General features: G+C 46.5%; 1 protein-coding gene across 2 annotated transcripts in view; it reads left to right on the plus strand.

The window, feature by feature from the left end:
* Positions 1–3,765: 3,765 nt before the first annotated feature.
* Positions 3,766–22,451, plus strand: part of SRXN1 (sulfiredoxin 1) — a 126,158-nt gene continuing 107,472 nt past the window's right edge. The window contains exons 1-2 of one of the 2 annotated variants that reach the window (XM_026721268.2): positions 3,766–4,315; positions 9,035–9,584. In XM_026721268.2, coding sequence (XP_026577053.1) covers positions 4,091–4,315; positions 9,035–9,238 — 429 coding nt within the window. In that variant the 5' untranslated portion in view covers positions 3,766–4,090 and the 3' untranslated portion in view covers positions 9,239–9,584. Of the gene's footprint in view, positions 4,316–9,034; positions 9,585–22,451 lie in introns of those variants that run through there. The other variant, XR_015742660.1, reaches the window with a different exon arrangement.

A 22,451-nucleotide genomic window follows, 5' to 3' on the forward strand; every position in this document is an offset into this window, starting at 1 on the left:
TGTTGGGCTCCATTGTGGTCATACGTCAAGGACTAACCTGCATTACTGGAAGAGGCAAAGGCAGTTGTGATGCTTTCTTAGACCAACCCCGGGGGATACAGGTAGTCCTCGACTTACGACCAACATTTTTGTGAGGAAGGAAAACGTTTATTGAGTGAATTTTGTCTCATTTGACGACCTTTTGTTCCACAGTTGTTAAGCGAATCATTGCAGTTATTAAGTTTGTAATGTGGCTGTTAAGTGAGAAGGTCACAAAGGCGGAACCCTGTGACTCCAGGACGCTGCGACCGTCATAAAAATACGCCGATTGCCCTTCCAGTGACCAGATTTTGTTTAAATGACCATGTGGATGCTGCTACGGTAGTGTTGTGGTCCACTAGTGGCCAGCGGACAGTGAGGAGGTTGGGGAGGAACCTGGGTCAGTCCTGGAGTCTGGGGAAGGCTCTGCGTCGGACACATAGATGGGGCCAGGACCCTCTGACAGTTATCAGCTGCCTTTGGAGACGGAGATCAGTGGGGAAGAACAACAGCTGGAGCCTGTTCCCAGTGTGCTCATGCACAGAGCTGCCAGATGAAGGGAACAGCTAAGGAACAAGGGTCGACTCGGGAGTAAAGGCTCAGGTGGACGGTGAAATGGCCCCTCCCAAAGGGAATAAAAGAGGAGCGAAAGGGGAGGGGGGCTTTGCAGGGGACAATTCGTTCAATTCATGAGGGTGAAGATCTGTGCCTGACTCCTTGCCAAGTCATTGTTGCTACAGCGTGGCGTTTCGAAGCTATCGGCCTGGCAACTCTCCCAGCCTGATCAAGATCTGTAGTTGTGAACTCTCTTGAAAGGCTGTTTGCCGGGACTTTGCTGGAGAGGAATTCCCTGTAATCTAAATAAAAAGGGATTTTATCGGGACGAGGAGTTCGGCTTCGTGATCTTGGGAAGAAGCCTAGGTCAGAACAGGCTGTAAGTGCGAGGACCGGGTCACTTATTTCCAGCGACATTGAACAGACACGAAACGAACTGTCGTATGTCGAGGACTAGCCTTATGGCATTTTGGTCTTCCTCCTCCTCCTCCTCTTCCTGAGCCTGTCCAGTGTGCCGTCTTCAGTCTCCAACCACAAACAGCCTTTCCGGTTAGCTCCTTTAATGCTTCAATCAATACGGGCTGGGTTCAATAATACCGACTTCCCGCAACAGAGTGTGCACAGTGTATATACACAAGTGTGTGTGTGTGTTGTGTCCTCTTAAGGGATTGCTGTTCATCAAGGAAATGGATTTGTAAGCCTTTGCAACAGTCAGGTGGGGCTCTCAACTCAAGGAGTTAAGAACGAGGAACTGTTTTGCAATAAACTGGCTGGGTAGCAAGAAGGCGGGGAGGAAACGTGGCAGGGAAATTGTGGGAGCGACCAGCCACGTCTGAGGAACATAAAATCATAGGGATGGAAGGGACCTTAAAGGTCCTCCAATCCAGCCCCATTGCTCAGGCAGGAGACCCTACAACATTCTTGCACACGGTTGTCCAATCTCCTCTTTAAAAAGAAAACCTCCAGTGGTGGAGCAACTTCTCCAGGCAAGGGCCTACCTAAGGTGGGATTAGAACTCACAACCTGTATGCCTATGGCATACTCACCATCCAGTGATTGGGCCAAAGTCACCCAGTCGGCTTTCATGCCTAAGGCGGGACTAGAACTCACCGTCTCCTGGTGATTGGCCCAAAGTCACCCAGCTGGCTTTCATGCCTAAGGCGGGACTAGAACTCACTGTCTCCTGGTGATTGGCCCAAAGTCACCCAGCTGGCTTTCATGCCTAAGGTGGGACTAGAACTCCCAGTCTCCTGTTGATTGGCCCAAAGTCACCCAGTGGCTTTCATGCCTAAGGCAGGACTAGAACTCACAGTCTCCTGGTGATTGGCCCAAAGTCACCCAGTTGGCTTTCATGCCTAAGGCGGGACTAGAACTCACTGTCTCCTGGTGATTGGCCCAAAGTCACTGAATTGGCTTTCATGCCAAAGGCGGGACTAGAACTCACTGTCTCCTGGTGATTGGCCCAAAGTCACCCAGCTGGCTTTCATGCCAAAGGCAGGACTAGAACTCACAGTCTCCTGGTGATGGGCCCAAAGTCACCAACTGGCTTTCATGCCTAAGGCAGGACTAGAACTCACCGTCTCCTGGTGATTGGCCCAAAGTCACCCAGTTGGCTTTCATGCCTAAGGCAGGACTAGAACTCACCGTCTCCTTGTTTCTAGGCCAGCACTTTCCCCACCACACCAAACTGACTTTCTCCCTTCGCTGATACTTTTCATAGGGTGCAAGCAAGAACCAATGAAACCTACATTTCATTTTTATCAGAGACCTGATATTTAGAAAGCAAGTGACCCAACTTGAAGATCTGCTGATTTCAGGTGAGAGTTGACCAAACATTCCACAAGTGACGAATTTATAGGGTTCACGACTCCTTTCTCTGAGGGTTTGGTGTCTTTCGGAACACCTGCAAGTGTGTTCAGGGACGTTCAGAACACTGCGCACCTTCTACGGTTGAGGGCAGGAAAGACAAATTGTCATCTAGTAAAGTAATAAAAAGAGGAAAAAAATAGGACCTTAAGGGGCTCAGAAGAACAAGAAAAAAAAATACTTTGTCCAAGTTTTAAAATGATCTGCTTTGGAAATGTGAATAATCACGCCCAAAATTACAAAGACACACAAACACACTCGGTTTGGTTCAGGGAATGAAGTGAACATGTTACAATTAGCAAAGCAACCCAGAGTTGCTGGGAGCTAGGCAGCATTTTCTTCCTTCCTCCTGTCCCTCCCTCCTTTCTTTCCTTTCTTTCTCTTCCACTCCCTCCCTCCATCTCTTCTTTTTTCTCACCGTCTCCCCTTCCTTCGCTTTTCTTACTTCTCACTTTTTCTTTTTCTTTCTTTCTCTCACTCGCTTTCTCTTTTCTCCTTTTTTCTTTCTCTTTTCCTCTATCTTTCTTTCCCTTTTTTCTTTCTTTCTCTCTTTCCTTTTTCTTTCTCTCTCTTTCCTTTTCTTTCTCTTTCGCTCTTTGTCTATCTTTTTCTTTTCTCTCATTCTTTCCCTTTCTCTTTTCTTTGTCTCTCTCTTTTCCTTTCTTTTTTCTTTCTTTCTCTTTTCTTTCTCTCTCTCCTTTCTCTTTCTTTCTCTTTTCTTTCTCTCTCTCTTTTCCCTCTCTCTTTCCTTTTCCTTTCTTTCTTTCTCTTCTCTCTTTCCTTTTTCTTTCTTTTCTCTCTTTCCTTTTCTTTCTTTCTCTTTCTCGCTTCTTTGTCTCTCTTTCTCTCACTCTTTCCTTTTCCTTCTTTCTTTCTCTTTTCTTTGTCTCTCTCTCTTTTCTTTTTTCTTTCTTTCTCTCTTTTCTTTCTCTCCTTTCTTTCACTTTCTCTTTCTTTCTCTTTTCCCTCTCTTTTTCCTTTTCCTTTCTTTCTTTCTCTTTTCTCCTTTTTCTTTCTTTTCTTTCTCTCTCTTTCTCTCTTCTTTGTCTCTCTCTCACACTCTTTCCTTTTCCTTCTTTTTCTCTTTTCTTTGTCTCTCTCTTTCTCTCTTTCCTTTTTCTTTCTCTTTTTCTCTTTTCTTTCTCTCATGTTTTCTTTCTCTTCCTCTTCTTTCACTCCCCCTCTTTCTCATCATCTAAGTGACTTGGCAGTTTATAACAACCTACTAGAACGACATAAGCGCTCCCTCCCCAGCGCCTTTTCCGCTGCCTCTGCCTGACTCAGCAAAACAAGCTCCGGGAAGCCCGGCCCAGGAAAGGCGTTGCACACGTGCGCCTGTGACACGCCAACGGCTCCTTCCATTCGGAGGCCGAGCTGGGGAGCGGGGGGGTGGGGTGGAGGAGGGGGCAACCAGCTTGTTCCGCGCGTGCAGACGTCCCCTTCCAACCCACCGGCTCCATCCGCGGCGCTCCGGGCTCGATCCGGGTGGGGGGTCCTCGCATCGGAAACGGGGTCCTCGGAAGGCGCTGGGGAAACGCTCGAGAAAAGGGGGGAAGGTCATCAGTCTCGACTCCCCCCCCCCCAGGTCACCTGGAGTGGTACGTTCCGCTCACGCTTTTTCCCCAGGTGCCTCTATAATAGGCGGTGCTGGATGCGAGGAGCGGCGCGAGTGGCGTGGAGGTGGTGGGAAAGGGCACCAAGCGGTGATCGCGGGCCGCGGCGGAGCTGGCTCGCCATGCAAAGCGAAGGCGGCGGGAGGAGCATCCATTCCGACAACGTCTCCGAGGTCCACGACGTGCCCCTGCGGGTCATCATCAGGCCCATCCCGCCGGTGCTGGACGAGCGGAAAGTGGAAAGTCTCATGAAGACCATCCAGGTAGGGCCGGCGGTTCCCACGACTCTGGGTCGGGTCAGGACGTGAGTGACTCGGGTTTCTCTTCTACGGGGCGGGTAAATTGGATCGTCCACCGCCGGGACGCCCAGGTAGTGAGCGAGGGGGGCCACCGGCAGGTTGGGCTTCGGAAAAGGGTTTGTTTTCTATTTTATTAAATTGATATATAAAATTACTTTCCTGCCAAAGCAGGGGGTTGGACTAGAAGACCTCCAAAGTCCCTTCCGAGTCTGTTATTCTATTCTATTCTATTCTATTCTATTCTATTCTATTCTATTCTATTCTATTCTATTCTATTCTATTCTTCATCCAATATTTATTTTATTCTCTCCTCTCCTCTCCGTTCCTCTCCTCATTCTATTCTATTCTATCCTATCCTTTATTCTATTCTATTCCTATTCCTATTATATTCTAGGGAATAGAAGGGGAATTTACCAAATCTATATGTATAAAAGTGAAATGCCTCTCACACATAATCACAAAATCTCCAGAACCATCAAACCTACAAACTTAAAATTTGGCACCTATGTTCCTCTTGGCTTCCAGGTGCTCACTAAGAAAGGATTTTTCGAAATGACCACCAGAGCATTAGTATTTCGTATATTATTATTATTATTATTACTATTACTATTATTATTATTATTATTATTATTATTATTATTATTATTATTATTTACTCTGATGCTAAGGAGTTCTACTCTCCCTCCCCACCTGAAAAGAAATCTCTTCCAAACAGCAAAACCCAAGCAGAGGAGAGGAGTTTCACTTTCAGTTTCAGAGCACCAAGCAGCTTTAGTACAGAACAGTTGAGCTAAGCCATGCCCAGGCTCCTTGCTGTCTCCTTGCTCACACAGCAAATACTCTTTCAGTTTCCAAACAGCCCTCCACTCTCTCACACGCTGACAGGACGCTAGCCAGATGAATACCGATGGATGCTGGTAGGTAGAGGCAGAATTTTTTCTCCTTATTTTCCTCCCCAAAAACTAAGCCCATAGCAAAGCACAGGTATAGAACTAGTCTATATATAGACGTACTTTCCTGTCTAGCCAGGGGGTTGTACTAGAAGACCTCCATATTCCCTTCCAACTCTGTTATTCTATTATATTCTATTATTCTATTCTATTCTGCTTAGATGAGGGAATAGAAGGGGAATTTACCAAATTTGCAGATGATACTAAGCTGGCAGGAATAGTTAACACCCAAGAAGATAAGCTCAAGATCCAGATGGATCTTGACAGACTAGAACCCTGGGCCATATCCAATAAAATGAAATTCAATGTAGAGAAAAGTAAAGTCCTACACTTAGGCAAGAAAAACCCAAAGGACACATATAGATTGGGTGAAACCAGGCTCAACAGCAGGAACTGGGAGAGGGATCTTGGAGTCTTAGTGGACAACCGGCTAAATATGAGCCAGCAGTGTGCAGCAGCAACCAAAAAAGCCAATGCAATCCTAAATTGCATTAACAGAGGGATACAATCGAGATCAAGGGAGGTACTAATACCACTCTATAAAGCCTTAGTAAGGCCACACCTAGAGTACTTTATCTAGTTTGGGTCACCAGAGTATAAAAAAGATGTTGAGACTCTAGAAAAAGTGCAGAGAAGAGCAATAAAGAAGATTAGGGGACTGGAGGCTAAAATATACAATGAACAGTTGCAGGAACTGGGCCTGGCTAGTCTGGTGAAGAGAAGGACCAGGGGAGACAGGATAGCAAGTGTTCCAATAGTTGAGGGGCTGCCCCAAAGAGGAGGAGGGGATCAAGCTATTTTCCAAAGCACCTGAAGGCCAGACAAGGAATAATGGATGGAAACTGAACAAGGAGAGATTTAACCTGGAAATAAGGAGAAACTTTCTGACAGTGAGAACAATCAACCCATGGAACAGAAGTTGCCCTTGGAATTGCTCTGTCCTACATATTGGCAAAAAAATATCAGAAAATAAAATACAGGCTGAATAGTCAAGACCTTGTTGATGATCCAAACTCTGTCAAGGACCTTGGAGTTCTCATCTTTAATGATCTAAGTGCTAGAGCCCACTGTAACTACGTAGCCAAAAAGGCATTAAGAGTTGTTAAAACTAATCCTACATCGCTTTTTCTCTGTAATATCACATTACTAACTAGAGCATACAAAACATTTGCTAGACCTATACTTGAATACAGCTCATCAATCTGGAACCCACATTACGTATCTGATATTAACACAGCTGAGAAAGTCCAGAAATATTTCACAAGAAGAGTTCTCCACTCCTCTACTCGTTGCAGAATACCTTATGCCACCAGACTCGAAATTCTAGACCTAGAAAACCTAGAACTACACCGCCTTCGGTCCGATCTAAGTATAGTATATAAAATCATACATTGCAATGTCCTACCTGTCAATGAATACTTCAGCTTCAACCATAACAACACAAGAGCAAACAATAGATACAAACTCAATTGCACCAAACTTGATTGCAGGAAATATGACTTGAGCAACCGAGGGGTCAGTGTCTGGAATACTCTACCTGACTGTGTGGTTTCTTCCCCAAACCCCCAAAACTTTAACCTTGGACTGTCTACTATTGACCTCACCCCTTTCCTAAGAGGTCTGTAGGGGGTGTGCATAAGCGTACCAACCTGCCTACCGTCCCTGTCCTATTGTTTATTTTATATATATTTTTATTTTTCTTAGATGTATCCATGTATTCATAACTATGTTTTTACTTATACCTATTATCTTGTAAGCAACTGACAAATAAAAAAAAAAAAAGTTGTGGGAACTTCATCCCTGGAGGCTTTCAAGAAGAGACTGGGCTGCCCTCTGACAGAAACTGTGCAGGGTCTCCTGCTTGGGCAGGGGGTTGGACTAGATGACCTGCAAGGTCCCTTCCAACTCTGTATCTGTATCTGAATGAATGAATTCTTTATTGGCCAAGTGTGATTGGACACACAAGGAATTTGTCTTGGTGCATATGCTCTCAGTGTACATAAAAAGAAAAGATACATACATCAATCTGTAGCTAAACTGTGGGAGGTTGCAACAGTTGTCACATTTTTCAGTGTCATTGTAGCTTTAAACGGTTGCTGAACGAACGGTTGTTAATTTGAAGACAACTTTACAGTTGAGATTTCCTGGTGGTGTCCCATCCCAGGACTAGCCTGCTCTGGCTTGTTTGACTTCTCAAAATTGGCTCAGGTGGGTGAGATGCTGCCCCCTAGTGGCCAGCAGATCACCTACCTAGTTAGAATAAAATAGAATTCTTTTTATGGGCCAAGCGCGATTGGACACACAAGGAATCTGTCTTGGTGCAAATGCTCTCTGTGCACATAAAAGAAAAGAGACATTCGTCAAGAGTTGAGAATCATCAGCTACAACACTTAATAATAATAGTCGTAGGGTACAATAAGCAATTAGTTGAGTTCGAATCCTTTAAGGATCAACGCAAGCATCCCACCTAGGTTGCTCTCATTGTAAGTAACCTTGGCTGAGTTCACACAATCTATTTAAAAATAATAGTTATGTTTATGTAAGCATCTATAGCTTTGGATGGGCAAGCTCGGGGTTGATGGCCAGCTTCAACCGGGTTCTCCTCCTTGAACAGGGGGTTGGAGTAGAAGACCTCTAAGGTCCCTTCCAACTCTGTTGTTTCTGTAATCTGTTGAGGGAGGAGAGAAAAGAAAGGAGGGAGCAGGAGGAAGGAAGGAAGGAAAGGAGAGAATAGCCATTCCTAAGAGGTCGGTGAGGAGCGTGCGTAAGTGCACCATGGTGCCTGCCGTCCCTGTCTTGTTGTCCCCATTGGTCCCCATACTCTTACTCATGTTTATACCTATACCTATTATCTTGTAAGCGACTGACAAATCAAATAAATGAATAAAATAAAAAATAAAAGAAGGAAGGAGGAAGGAAGGAAGGAGAACAGGGAAGGGAAGGAAGGGAGGGAGGGGGGAGGAAGGAGAAAAGGAAGTGAGTGGGAGGAAGGAAGGAGGGGGGAAGGAAGGAAGGGAGGAGAGGGAGGGAGGAAGGAAGGAAGGAAGGAAGGAAGGAGAAGACAGGGAAGGGGAGGGAGGGAGGAAGGAAGGAAGGAAGGGAGGAAGGAAGGAGAGAAAAGGGAGTGAGTGGGAGGAAGGAAGGAAGGGGGAAGGAAGGAAAACGGGAGGGAAGGGGAGGGAAGGGAGGAAGGAAGGAAGGAAGGAAGGAAGGAAAACAGGGAAGGGGAGGGAAGGGAGGAAGGAAGGAAGGGGAAGGAAGGAAAAAGGGAGGGAAGGGAGGAAGGAAAGAAGGAGAGAAAAGGGAGTGAGTGGGAGGAAGGAAGGAAGGGGGAAGGAAGGAGAACAGGGAAGGCAAAGGAAGGAAGGAGAGAAAAGAATGGAGGGAGGAGAGAAAAGAAAGGAGGGAGCAGGAGGAAGGAAGGAAAGGAGAGAATACCCTTTCCTAAGAGGTCTGTGAGGAGCGCGCGTATGTGCACCATCGTGCCTACCGTCCCTGTCCTATTGTCCCCATTTATTTGTACCTATTTCCCGTACTCTTACTCATGTTTACACTCAGACCTATTATGTCTTAAGCGATTGACACATAAAGTAAATAAATAAATAAAAATAAATAAGACCTGCCAGTGGAGAAGAAGGGGATTTCTTCCATCCTGTGATTCCCTCGTTCGGGCTAATCTTCTCCCTCCTTATCTCCTTCCCTCCTTTCTTTCTTTCTTTTTTCTTGTTTTCAGGAGGAGCCTGACCGGGTTCCCCCCATTGACGTGCTCTGGATCAAAGGCCGAGAAGGCGGGGATTACTTCTACTCCTTCGGAGGTTGCCACCGTTACGCGGCCTACAAGCGCTTGAACAAGGAAACCATCCCAGCAAAGATCATCCGGTCGAACCTCAGCGACCTGAGGACTTACCTGGGCTCTTCTCTCCCCGACTTGCAATAGGAGGGGGGGGGGGGCTGCCCTCACCTCCAGTTCCAGAACCTCCCTGGACCTTCTGAATCTTGGAGATGAGCTGGACCCGGGGATCCGTCTCCTTTGCCAGACCTTAAACAACGAGGACCAGCAACCTGATTTTTTGTCCGTATCTCCGTTGGGGGATAGAGCAGGGGTCTCCAACCTTGGCCGCTTTAAGACTTGTGGACTTCAAAACTCCCAGAATTTCCCCCCCCCTCACCCGCCAGCCATGCTAGCTGAGGAATTCTGGGAATTGAAGTCCACGAGTGACCAAAGTTGGTGTTCTGACCAAGGCTTGTGAAGACCCTAATAAACACACACGTTAGTCCCAAAACCCTTTTTTTCTTTATTTCAACAGCTGTGAATTTTGCTCCTTCACAGCCCATAATGAGTCTGAAACAGTTTCTAAATAGTCCCATGGAAGTCTGCCAAAGTCCTTCAGGATAAGGCTGATAAGCACCCACCTTTATCTTCCTTGATATGCTGCCCAACGACTAAATGTCCAATTAGTTATACGAGGCCAAAACGGAACACAAATTCAACACGGAGCTTCAGGGTGAAACCGACCAGTACGAACAAAGTTGCTTCCTGCAAAGGCTCCTGTCCCTTGGCTCCTCCTTTATGTCTTTTTGGGATGGCAATCACCTCCAAGCTGTACTCCCGAGTTGTCCCGTTTGTCTTAACTGTTCTTGCCTTCTGGCAGCTCTGTGCCTGCACGCACTGGGAACAGGCTCCCGCTGTTCCTCTTCCTCGCTGCTGTCAGATTCTGGAGGCTCCGGAGTCGGCACATAACTCTCAGATGACCTTGGCCCCATCTCTGTGTCGGATGCAGATCCCACGTCCGAGCCTTCCCCAGACTCCAGGACTGGCCCCTGTTCCTCCCCACTGACCATCTACTGCCATCTCCACAGTCCGCCGACGGACCACAATAGTTGGAGACCCCTGGGATAGAGTGGTCCAGCCTGTTTTTTTTTCCAACCTTGGTTGCTTGAAGATGCGCATGGAATATTGAGCAGAAAGAGAAGTTAGATTTTAAAAATAAATAAATACAAGAAAGTGACTTAATTTTGTAAAAATGGTTTACTAAATGGATAAGTAAGCATGTTGTCACTAGATGTTTATTGTCAATGTTACGGTGAGACGTTATGGTTATTATATGATGACTACTAATGTTACGAATGTTATTGTTACGATGATGGAGATGATTATTCAATACTGAATAACTACCCAGACAACACAACGGTTTATATAGAGTAGCTGTTCTGACCAAGGCTTCCTGAGACCGTAAATAAGCACACGCTTAGTTCAAACAACCCTCTTTTGATTTCAACAGCTGGGAATTATGTTCATTCCCAGCCCATAGCCTCTCGAGATAAGCACCCACCTTTCTCTCCTTTGAATTGCTGCCAACAACTAAAGTGCCAAATTAACTGTAAAAAGCCAACCGAAGTACAAAGTCCACACAGCTTCAAGGTTTAATCTGGACAGAGTGAACAAAGTTGCTTCCTGCAAAGGCTCCTATCCCTTTGTTCCTCCTTTATGTTTTATGGGAAGGGCCAATCATCTCCCAGCCTTATTCCCGAGTCACCCTTTTTGTCTTAACTGTTCTTACCTTCTGGCAGCTCTGTGCATGCGTGCACTGGGAACAGGCTCCCGCTGTTCCTCTGCCTTGCTGCTGTCAGATTCTGGAGGCTCTGGAGTCAGCACCCCGCTCCCATCTTGGCCCCATCTCTGCACTGGATGCAGGACCCTCATCCGAGCCCTCCCCAGACTCCTGGACTGGCCCTCCCCACCGTCCAACTCTGCTGGCAACCACAACAGTAGTCATTGAAATTTTCACTCTTTTCTATAAATAATAATTAAAAAAGAACCTGCCTGTGGATTTCAACTCCCAGAATTCCCCGGCCGGCCATTGTAAAACGTGGCAAGAAAGTTTGCAACATGGGACAAAGCTCATTTAACACATTTCTCACTCGGCAGCATCAACGTAAATGGTCATAAGCGGGAGGACTTGGTGACATTAAAAGCGGTTTTCAGCATCCTGTAGTAGCACGACTGCATTTGATGCCAGTTTCCCCCCCCCCAAATCGGCTTTTCTTTCCATTATTATTTTTGGAAAAACAGTCCACGGAGAACCTAATGGCTTGCTTAGTGATGGCGGCGCTCGCTTACTGACGGTGAAGTGAGTAAGCAAAACAAAAAACAAAAAAATAGTTGCAAAACCAGCTCCGTTGAATGAGCGAGATGATCCAGGGTTCAAGGCAGAAGATGGGTTAGACCAGGGCGCCTCGCATGGATTCCTCTTCAAAACACCCCCAAATAGTTGGATTTTGATGACTTCCATTCCTAGAAAAATTGGGGTGGGGGGGAGAGGCGAAGGGGGGCAAGAGTGAAAGAAATTCCTTTCAGGACAAAAAGATCCAGCAGGGGGCGCCCTTTTCCCGCAGAGACAGAAAATTCAGCTACTTCCTAGTTCCTTACCGAAAAGGTGGAATCTGAACTCTGAGCCTAAATCATTTTCTTCTTGGTTGTTTCCCTTCTCTTGTTGCTTTTTTTTTTTTGAAATTCAATCATGCTATAAATGAAGCATTATTGGGGTGACACCCAGATGGCTTTCATGCCTAAGGCGGGACTAGAACTCCCAGTCTCCTGGTGATTGGCCCAAAGTCACCTAGCCTGCTTTCATGCCTAAGGCAGGACTAGAACTCCCAGTCTCCTGGTGATTGGCCCAAAGTCACCTATCCTGCTTTCATGCCTAAGGCAGGACTAGAACTTACTGTCTCCTGGTGATTGGCCCAAAGTCACCTAGCCTGCTTTCATGCCTAAGGCAGGACTAGAACTTACTGTCTCCTGGTGATTGGCCCAAAGTCACCTAGTCTGCTTTCATGCCTAAGGCGGGACTAGAACTTACTGTCTCCTGGGGATTGGCCCAAAGTCACTGAGTCTGCTTTCATGCCTAAGGCGGGACTAGAACTCCCTGACACCTGGGGATTGGCCCAAAGTCACTGAGTCTGCTTTCATGCCTAAGGTGGAACTAGAACTCACCACCTCCTGGTGATTGGCCCAAAGTCACCCAGCTGGTTTTCATGCCTAAGGCGGGACTAGAACTCACTGTCTCCTGGTAATTGGCCCAGAGTCACCCAGTTGGCTTTCATGCCTAAAACTAGATTAGAACTCACTGTTTGAAGAAGAAGAAAAAGAAAAAGAAGAAGAAGAAGAAGAAGAAGAAGAAGAAGAAGAAGAAGAAGAAGAAGAAGAAGAAGAAGAAGAAGAAGAAGAAGAAGAAGAAGAAGAAGAAGAAGAAGAAGAAGAAGAAGAAGAAGAGGAGGAGGAGGAGGAGAAGAAGAAGAAGAAGAAGAAGTTGTTGTTGTTGTTGTTGAAGGGGAAGGGGAAGGGGAAGAAGAAGAAGAAGAGGAGGAGGCTCAAAGCCCCTAGACCCCCTATAACAGTAGCTTCCCAGTCTTTTCTTAAAAACCTCCAGTGATGGAGCACCCACAAATTCAGCACAATAACAGAATTGGATTGGACCTTGGAGGTCATTTAGTCCAACCCCCTGCTCAAGCACCATTCTGCACAACTGGCTGTCCAGTCTCTTCTTAAATACCTCCAGTGACGAAGCATCTACAACTTCTGGTGGCAAGCAGTTCCACTGTTTCTTGCGTCCCCAACGTTAGGAAAAATGTCTTAATTCCAAGTTGCTTCTCTCTTGGGTTCGTTTCCATCCGTTGCTTCTCGTCCTGCCTTCTGGGGCTTCGGTGAACAGCCTGAAAGTCCCCCCACCCCCGCCTGCACGCCCCCGCCCCCTGCCTCTTCATGGTGGTTTTGGCTAACTTCAATAAATAAAGCTCTGTGTGACCTCAGAACCTCCCCTCCATCAGTCATTTAGAAATATCACTTCTTCCCCTCCTCTTTTATTTCTCCGGTAGCATTTTAGTTCTAGGGGTCAAATTTCAAACAAGCCACAGCCGGTCAAGGAAAGTACAGCTTGCTCCGTTTGCAAACGGTTTATTGTCATCCCCGGAGGCTTTCAAGAAGAGACTGGATAGCCGTTGGTCAGAAACGGTGCAGGGTCTTCCAGTTGGGTGGGGGGTGGGGGGTTGGACTAGATGACCCTGCAAGGTCCCTTCCAATTCTGATTTATCTACTTCTTTGGGCCAAGGCACTACATTGGACTGATCCAGGAAGCTGTTTTTTTTTTTGTTGTTCATTACGGGGAGTCCTTGTTTGTTTAGCGACCATTCGAAGTTACAACGGGCACTGAAGAAAGTGATGTATGACCATTTCATATTGATGACCATTGCATCATCATCACCTGGTTATGTGATCAAAATTCAGGTACTTGGCCACTGACTCACATTTATGACGCGGTGTCATGCAATCCCTTTTGCAACCTTCCGACAGGCAATCCACAGGGGAGCCCAGATTCATTTAACAGCCCGTGTAAGGCCAGGATTCGCTTAAGGACCGCGCCCAGGAAGCTTGTAAAATGGGACGAAGCAAACTTAACAAAGGTCTCACTTAGCAACGTACATTTTGGGCTCCCGCTGTGGTCAAAGGTCAAGGAGTTGCCTGTTGCTTATGGGACGGTCTGGAGTCAGGATTTGAATCCAGTCCATTAGCTGGTCTTCCAGAGCTCCAAATCATCCGACAGATCTTTATGGATATGGCTTGTTCCGTGTTCGTATAGAAAAAAACCAAAAAGTTGTGATTTGATGCGAATGGCATTTTGCTTTTCATTCTACTGCAGCGGAGTTGGAAGTCAATACTTCTTTTTCTTTTCTTTCTTATCCTTCCTCACTTCCCTTTCCCTCTTTCCTCCCCCCTGCTTCTCTGTTGACTTTCGTATCTTGTATCTTATAACGTTTTATAACTCAATTTTAAAAAAAAAATAGAACGGCAGTCTTAAAATTGGACTAGAATAGAATAGAAAATATAGAATAGGAATAGGAATAGAATAGGAATATAGAATAGAATAGAATAGAATAGAATAGAATAGAATAGAATAGAATAGAATAGAATAGAATAGAATAGGAATAGGAATATAGAATAGAATAGACATGTGGAATAGAATAAGAATGGAGTAGAATAGAAATAGGATAGGATAGGATAGGATAGGATAGGATAGGATAGGATAGGATAGGATAGGATAGGATAGAGAATAGAATAGAATAAATAGAATAGAAAATAGAATAGAATAGAATAGAATAGAATAGAATAGAATAGAATAGAATAGAATTCTTTTATTGGCCAAGTGTGATTGGACACACAAGGAATCTGTCTTGGTGCAAATGCTCTCAAGTGTACATAAAAACAAAAGATACATTCGTCAAGAGTCAAGAATCATAAGGTACATCACTTAATAATAGTCATAGGGTACAATAAGAATAGAATAGAATAGAATAGAATAGAATAGAATAGAATAGAATAGAATTCTTTTATTGGCCAAGTGTGATTGGACACACAAGGAATCTGTCTTGGTGCAAATGCTCTCAGTGTACATAAAAACAAAAGATACATTCATCAAGAGTCAAGAATCATAAGGTACAACACTTAATAATAGTCATAGGGTACAATAAGAATAGAGTAGAGTAGAGTAGAATAGAATAGAATAGAATAGAATAGAATAGAATAGAATAGAATAGAATAGAATAGAATAGAATAGAATAGACATATGGAATAGAATAAGAATGGAGTAGGATAGGATAGGATAGGATAGAATAGAATAGAATAGAATAGAATAGACATATGGAATAGAATAAGAATGGAGTAGGATAGGATAGGATAGGATAGGATAGGATAGGATAGAACAGGACAGAACAGGACAGAACAGGACAGAACAGAATAGAATTTAGAGTAGAATAGGAATATAGTACAGTATAATATAGAACAGACTAGAACAGAACAAATAGAATACAGAATGGAGTGGAGTGGATTCTGGCTAATCCAGCTCCTCCCGGTAAGGGCAATCCTGAGAAAGATTTCACAGCTGTCTTGGGAGGAAACCTTCCCAAGATCCACGATTAAGAAGAAGAAGAAGAACGGATCCCCGAGCCCCTTTGTTCTCTCCCGGAACAAATGGGTTTGGGCAGCTGAGGTCATGTGTCAGTTGGGGGTCCTTGCGGCCCTTCCAGGTCAGGCTACAAGGGGAGACAGGTGGGCGGGCGGGCGGGCGGGAGCCCCTCCGCCTCAAGATTAATGGCCCCCGTCAATCCTCTTCCCCTCTCCCCGCAGAGAGGCCACCGGGGTTCTTCCATGGTGCCCCTGAAAGAGTCACACTTGTGGAACTCACTGCTACAAGATATGGATGGACTGAGGACAGGATTAGATAAGATTACAAACAAACCTCTCCTTTCTCTTCCCCTTCCCCTTTTCCTTCCTTCCTTCTTCCATCTGCCTCCCGTCTCTCCTTTCTCCTTCCTTCCCCTTTCTTCCTTCCTTCCTTCCTTCCTTCCTTCCTTCCTTCCTTCCTTCCTTCCTTCCTTCCTTCCTTCCTTCTCTTCTGCCTCCATATCTCCTTTTTCCTTCCCTTCCCCTCCTTCCTTCTTTCTTTCCTTCTTCTTTCCTTCCTTCTCCCATCTGCTTCCTATCTCTCCTCCCCTTCCCTTCCTTCCTTCCTTCCTTCCTTCCTTCTTCTTCCTTCCTTCCTTCCTTCCTTCCTTCCCCTCTCCCATCTTCCTATCCTCCTTCCCTTCTCTCCCTTTCCTCTTTCCTTCCTTCCTTCTTCCTCCCTCTCCTTTTTCTTCCCCTCTCCCACCTTTCCTTCCTTCCTTCCTTCCTTCCTTCCTTCCTTCCTTCCTTCCTTCCTTCCTTCCTTCCTTCCTTCCTTCCTTCTCATCTTCCCATCTCTCCTTTCTCCTTCCCCTTCCCCATCTCCCTTCCTTCCTTCCTTCCTTCCTTCCTTCCTTCCTTCCTTGCAGAAAAGAGCAACTAAGAGGATTAAAGGCCCGGAGATTAAAACATATGAAGAAGGATTGCAGGAATTGGGTTTGTCCAGTCTGGACAAAAGAAGAATGTGGATTGACATGATAGCAGTCTTCCAGTGTTTGAGGGGCTGCCCCAAAGAAGAGTTTGGGTGGGGGGAGGTCAAATTATTCTCCAGAGCACCAAAGAGGCAGGACAAGAAACAACGGATGGAAACTCACCAAGGAGAAAAACAACCAGGAATTCAGGAGAAACTTCCTAACAGGGAGGACAATTAACCAGGGGAAATGGTAGGTACTCCATCCCTAGAGGTTTTTAAGCAGAGAACTGGACAGCCCATTCGTCTGAAACGGTAGAGGGTCTCTTGCTTGGGCGGGGGGGCTGGACTAGATGACCTCCAAGGTCCTTCCCAGCTCAATTCCACCCACCAACCTAACCCAAAGCGACTCCCTAATAACCCTACGCATCTCACCAAGCCGAGGAAGGAAAACAACTCGATTTGGGGGATCAGGGCCGGGGGCAGGGAGGAAGGAAAGCGTGACCTGACACCCCCCCTCCCTCCCCATTGCCCCCTCCTCTTTCCTGCTCCAGGGTGGGGAGGGCCCCTCTGCCAGAGGTCTCGCCCCCCACCCACCCCCAACGCGGCGGTGTTAATATCCGACATCGGCCATCAAAGGCTCCCTTGAAATTAACCCCCAAGACAGGCAGAGCCTCGTGAAGGAGGCCACCAAGCAGCAGGGCCCTGCAGAGGATGGGGGGGGTCACGGGAGACCCCCTGCCAGCTCCCTCTCTCTCCCCCTCCCAGAAAGGAGAAGCCAATCTCTTTGGAAAGGGGGCTACGGAAGGTCAGGCCGGCATCGTCCTGCAGTGGGCACATGTGGCCGGCGTTTAACACGGCCGGGTCTGGTATCCATTTGTCTTGGTTGTAAAGAGGGGGGGGGAAGTGGGGGGGCGCGGTGTAACGAGACCCCCGAGAGCTGGGAATAGCCCTGCTGCTGGTGCTTTCCATCTGCTTTCTGTTTATTGACTTACACTTAAGGATCAACCTTCCTCCTACCCCCTCACCCCCTGCCCCACAGACCCCCCCCTGGATTAAAAGATCCCGGCCAGGTGAATGGGTTGCAAACCTTCCACGGTGGTGGGGTGGGATGGAGAAATCCCAGAGGGATTGTTTACTCTACTACGGAGACCCCCAGATCGACTCCTACTACTACTAGTACTAGTAGTAGGAGTACATAGTACTCCTACTATGCCAGCTACTGTTTTTTGGCAAAATGGACAAATTGCCCCCACCCCCACCCCAGGGTGAAAGATTGACGCTGCTTTGGGAAGTGTGGCCCAGGTGAGGGGTTCAGATTAACAAAAGTTGGAAGGGGCCTTGTGGGTCATCTAGACCAACCCTCCACCCAAATCAAGAGACCCTACACTATTTCTGACCGATGGCAGTCCAGTCTCTCCTTGAAAGCTTCCAGGGATGAAGCTCCCACAACATCTGAATAACAAAATGATGATAGAATTGGAAGGGACCTTGTAGGTCATCTAGTCCAACCCCCTGCCCAAGCAGGAGACCCTACACCATTTCTGACCGATGGCAGTCATTGAAAGCCTCCAAGGATGAAGTTCCCACAACTTCCAAGGGCAAGAAGTTCCATTGGTTAATTGTTCTCACTGTCAGAAAGTTTCTCCTTATTTCCAGGTTGAATCTCTCCTTGTTCAGTTTCCATCCATTATTCCTTGTCTGGCCTTCAAAGGTGCTTTAGAAAATAGCTTGACCCCCTTCCTCCTCTCTGGGGAAGCCCCTCAAATACTGGAAGATGCTCTCCTGTCTCCCCTGGTCCTTCTCTTCCCAAGACTAGCCAGGCCCAGTTTTTGCAACCGTTCATCGTATGTTTCATCCTCCAGTCCCCTCATCATCTTCATTGCTCTTCTCTATCCTTTTTTCAAGAGTCTCAACCTCTTTTTTACATTTCTTCTTTGGGGCAGCCCCTCAAATATTGGAATGTTGGTATCATGTCACCCCATCCTTCTTTTCCATCCATGGTTTGCTCAGATGTCTTTCTTTCTTTCTTTCTTTCTTTCTTTCTTTCTTTCTTTCTTTCTTTCTTTCTGTCTGTCTGTCTGTCTGTCTTTCTGTCACTTTGGAAAATAGTTTGACCCCTTCCTCCTCTCTGTGGCAGCCCCTCAAATATTGGAAGATGCTCTCCTGTCTCCCCTGGTCCTTCTCTTCCCTAGACTAGCCAGGCCCAATTCCTGCAACCGTTCATCGTATGTTTTAGCCTCCAGTCCCCTCATCATCCTGGTTGCTCTTCTCTGTACTTTTTCTAGAGTCTCAACCTCTTTTTTTATAGTGTGGTGACCAAAACTGGATGCACCCAGTGATGTATTAACCATTAAGCAGACTAAGCACGGGTTTAGGGCACCAGACCCAAAGGTTGGGGATAGGATAGAATAGAAAGAGAGCAGGGGAGGACAGAGAGAAAAAGAGAAAGAATAGAATAGAATAGAGTAGAATAGAATAGAATAGAATAGAATAGAATAGAATAGAATAGAATAGAATAGAATAGAATAGAATCCTTTTATTGGCCAAGTGTGATTGGACACACAAGGAATTTGTCTTTGGTGCAAATGCTCTCAGTGTCCATAAAAGAAAAGATTCATTCGTCAAGAGTCGAGAATAATCAGGTCCAACACTTAATGATAGTCATAGGGTACCATAAGCAATCAAATCATACTAGGAAACAGTCAATATAAATCATAAGGATACAAGCGACAAAGTTACAGTCATACAGTCACAAGTGGGAGGGGATGGGTGATCAGGAGTGATGAGAAGATTAACAGTAATAGTAGTGCAGACTTTGTAAATAGTCGGACAGTGTTGAGGGAATTATTTGTTTATAGTAGACTAATGGCATTCAGGAAAAAACCGTCCTTGTGTCTCGTTGTTCTGGTGTGCAGGGCTCTATAGCGTCGTTTTGAGGGAAGGAGTTGAAACAGTTTATATATCCAGGATGTGAAGGGTCTGTAGATATTTTCACAGCCCTCTTTCTGACCCCTGCAGTATAAAAGTTCCTCCATGGAAGGCAGGTTGGTAGCCATTGTTTTTTCTTGGAAAACCATTTGTCTGAAATGGGTACAGGGTCTCTCTCCTGCTTGAGCAGGGGGTTGGACTAGAAGACCTCCAAGGCCCCTTCCAACTCTGTTATTGTTATTCTGTTGAAAGCCCAAATAAAAACGCAGTGAATTTGGTAACCGGCTTTTCACGATCTCTCCAGAAGTTCACTGGCTCTTCTCCTTCCTCCTCCTCTTCTTCTTCCTCCTTCTTTCCAACCCCAGAAAGGACAGGATTTGAAACCTACTGCTAGGGGTGTCTCACTTAGCAACTGCAGCAAGAAAGAACATCAAGGCAGGACAAGAAGCAACGGACGGAAACTCACCAAGGAGAGAAGCAAGCTGGAACTCAGGAGAGATTTTCTGACAGTGAAAACAATTAATTGGTGGAACAATCTGCCCTCAGAAGTTGTGGCTGTTCCATCATTGGCCCCCTTTCTAGCACGGACACAGGGAATTGGAGTCAGTTGGATAAATAAATATTCCTGCCAATCTTAGCATTTGTTAAATGACCTTAAAAGATCTGATTTTTCTACTTAAACGGGATCGAATAAAATCTCTTTGTTTAAAATTATGTAGATTGCCAGCTTAACCAAATCCATTTAAAAGAGAAAGAAAGAAAGAAAGAAAGAAAGAAAGAAAGAAAGAAAGAAAGAAAGAAAGAAAGAAAGAAAGAAAGAGGGAGGGAGGGAGGAAGGAAGGAAGGGGAGAGAAAGAATGAAAGAGAGATAGAAAGAAAAAGAAAGGGAGGGAGGAAGAAGGGAAGGAAGGAAGGAAGAGTGAAGGGAAGGAAGAGAGGGGAGGGAAGAAAGGAAGGGGAGATGAAAAGGAAGAAGAAAGTGAAAGAGAAGGAAGTGAGGGAGAGAGAAAGAGAAAGAATGAAAGAGAAAGAAAGAAAAAGAAAGGGAGGAAGAGGAGAGATGGAAGGGAAGAAGAGAAGGAAGGAAGAGTGAAAGAAGAAGAAAGGAAGAGAGGGAGGGAGATATGAAGGGAGGGAAGGAAGGAAAGGGGGCATGAAAGGGGACGGAAGGGAGGGAGAGAGAAAGAGAAAGAATGAAAGAGAGAGAAAAGAAAAAGAAAGGGAGGGAGGAAGAGATGAGATGGAAGGAAGAAGGGAAGGAAGGAAGGAAGAGTGAAAGAAGAAGAAAGGAAGAGAGGGAGGGAGGGATGAAGGGAGGAAAGGAAGGGAAGGGGACATGAAAGGGAGGAAGAAAATGAAAGAGAAGGAAGGGAGGGGAGGGAGAAAGAGAAAGAATGAAAGAGAGAAAGAAAAAAGAAAGGGAGGGAGGAAGAAGAGAGATGGAAGGGAAGAAGGGAAGGAAGGAAGAGTGAAAGAAGAAGAAAGGAAGAGAGGGAGGGAGGGATGAAGGGATGGAAGGAAGGGAGGGGGACATGAAAGGGAGGAAGAAAATGAAAGAGAAGGGAGGGAGGAAAAGAATGAAAGAAAGAAAGAGAAAGGGAAGGGGGAAGAAGAGGGGAGATGGAAGGGAAGAAGAGAAGGAAGGAAGGAAGAGTGAGAGAGGGAAGGAGGGAAGGAAGGAAGGGGGACATGAGAGGGAGGAAGAAAGCGAAAGAAGGAAGGAAAGAGGGAGGGAGGGAGGGAGGAAAGAAAGAATGAAAGAAAGAATGAAAGGGAAGGAAGGAAGGAAGAAAAAGAAAGGAAAGGAAAGACCATTTTTAAAGGCCCAGCAGTGATGCAAGAATTAAGCAGGGCTGGTTTGAGACAGAGTCGGTGAAATCCGGGTGAGGGGCTGCCGCTTCCTCTCCCTCTCCCTCTGGGCCTTTCTCCCCCGCCCCCCCCCGCCCCTCCCCAGTCAGATGGTACCCACATGCTGGAAGCCTCTGCACCTGAATACACACTCCCAGCTTATCCGTCACAGCGCTTGTCAGAGAGTCCGCCCCCCCACCCTTTCCTTGCCCCCCTCCCCAAGTCCTCAGCCCAGTAGGGCGTCCCTGTTGACGAGACCCCTTAGCAAATGGATTTGTGGGGCGACATGGGCAGGGGTGTGTGTGTGGGGGAGGGGGAAGCCAATTTGAACGGAGCAAGGAAAGGTCGGCTACCTCAAATCCCCCCCCGGTCACGAGGAACCAGCCCTAAAGCGGTTTCCTGGGGATGCTGGCTTTCCAGGTGCAAATAATTAAGGGGCTAGTCCTCATGAGGCCCGTCGTTAAAGGCAAAAAGGGACCGACGACTCAGAACCGGTTGTTTTCCTCTGGAAGGCTCCGCTGGGCAGGAAGGAGCCGTAAGGTCCGTCCTTTCCATTGGCCTCGTGGGAACTTTTATAAGGCTTGGTCTCTCCTTAAACCGTGGTTAAGCCAATCTCAGCTTAGTGCCCTGAAGGAATGCAAGAATGGGGTGGATAGAAGGAAATGTTTGCAGTTCGGGGCTGAATGGTGGGGGTCCTTGCTGCTCTCTGAGCTGGGTGGGTGTCCTGCAGACGTCTCATTACCAAACTCGGGAACATCAGCAGTGCTCTGACACCGTTCCCTAACATGGATGACGTTATTTAGTTTGGTAATGAAAGGTCTGCAAGAAAAACAATCAGTTTAGAGGGTGTCCTCTTCCTCTTCTTCCTCCTCCTCCTCATCTCCCCACTGCCTTAGAACTGATGATGTTACCTAGTTGGGTCATCCCTTGAGGCCTTCAAGAAGAGACTGGACTGCCATTTGTCAGAAATGGTGTAGGGTCTCCTGCTTGGGTGGGGGGTTGGACTAGATGACCTACAAGGTCCCTTCCAACTCTGATTATCTGTTATCTGTTATGAAACATCTGCAAGAAAGCCACTAAGCCAGAGAGCACCACGACTCCACAGTCCTCCTCCTCCTCCTCCTCCTGGCCACCTTCAGCTTCTGGGGATATGAACTAACAAAGGTGACCTCCTATAACACAAGTAGAGGTAGTCCTCAACTTACAACAGTTCATTGAATGACCGTTCGAAGTGACAGCGGCAGGGGTGGGATTCAAATTTTTTAACAACCGGTTTTGTGTGCGTGGCTTAGATGGTGGGTGTGGCTTGGTGGTCATGTGACTGGGTGGACGTGGCTTGGCGGTCATGTTATTGGCTGGGCGTGGCCAACTCAACATCTCTCACATCGAGGCACGCATCTCCTCGCCTGGCCTCTCATGACTGTGGGGATGCTGCAACAGTCGTAAGTGTGAAAAATGGTCATA

This window comes from Pseudonaja textilis, chromosome 3 (genome assembly GCF_049901715.1).
Source record: "Pseudonaja textilis isolate UNSWEBS1 chromosome 3, rPseTex1.2, whole genome shotgun sequence".
NCBI lineage: Eukaryota > Metazoa > Chordata > Lepidosauria > Squamata > Elapidae > Pseudonaja > Pseudonaja textilis.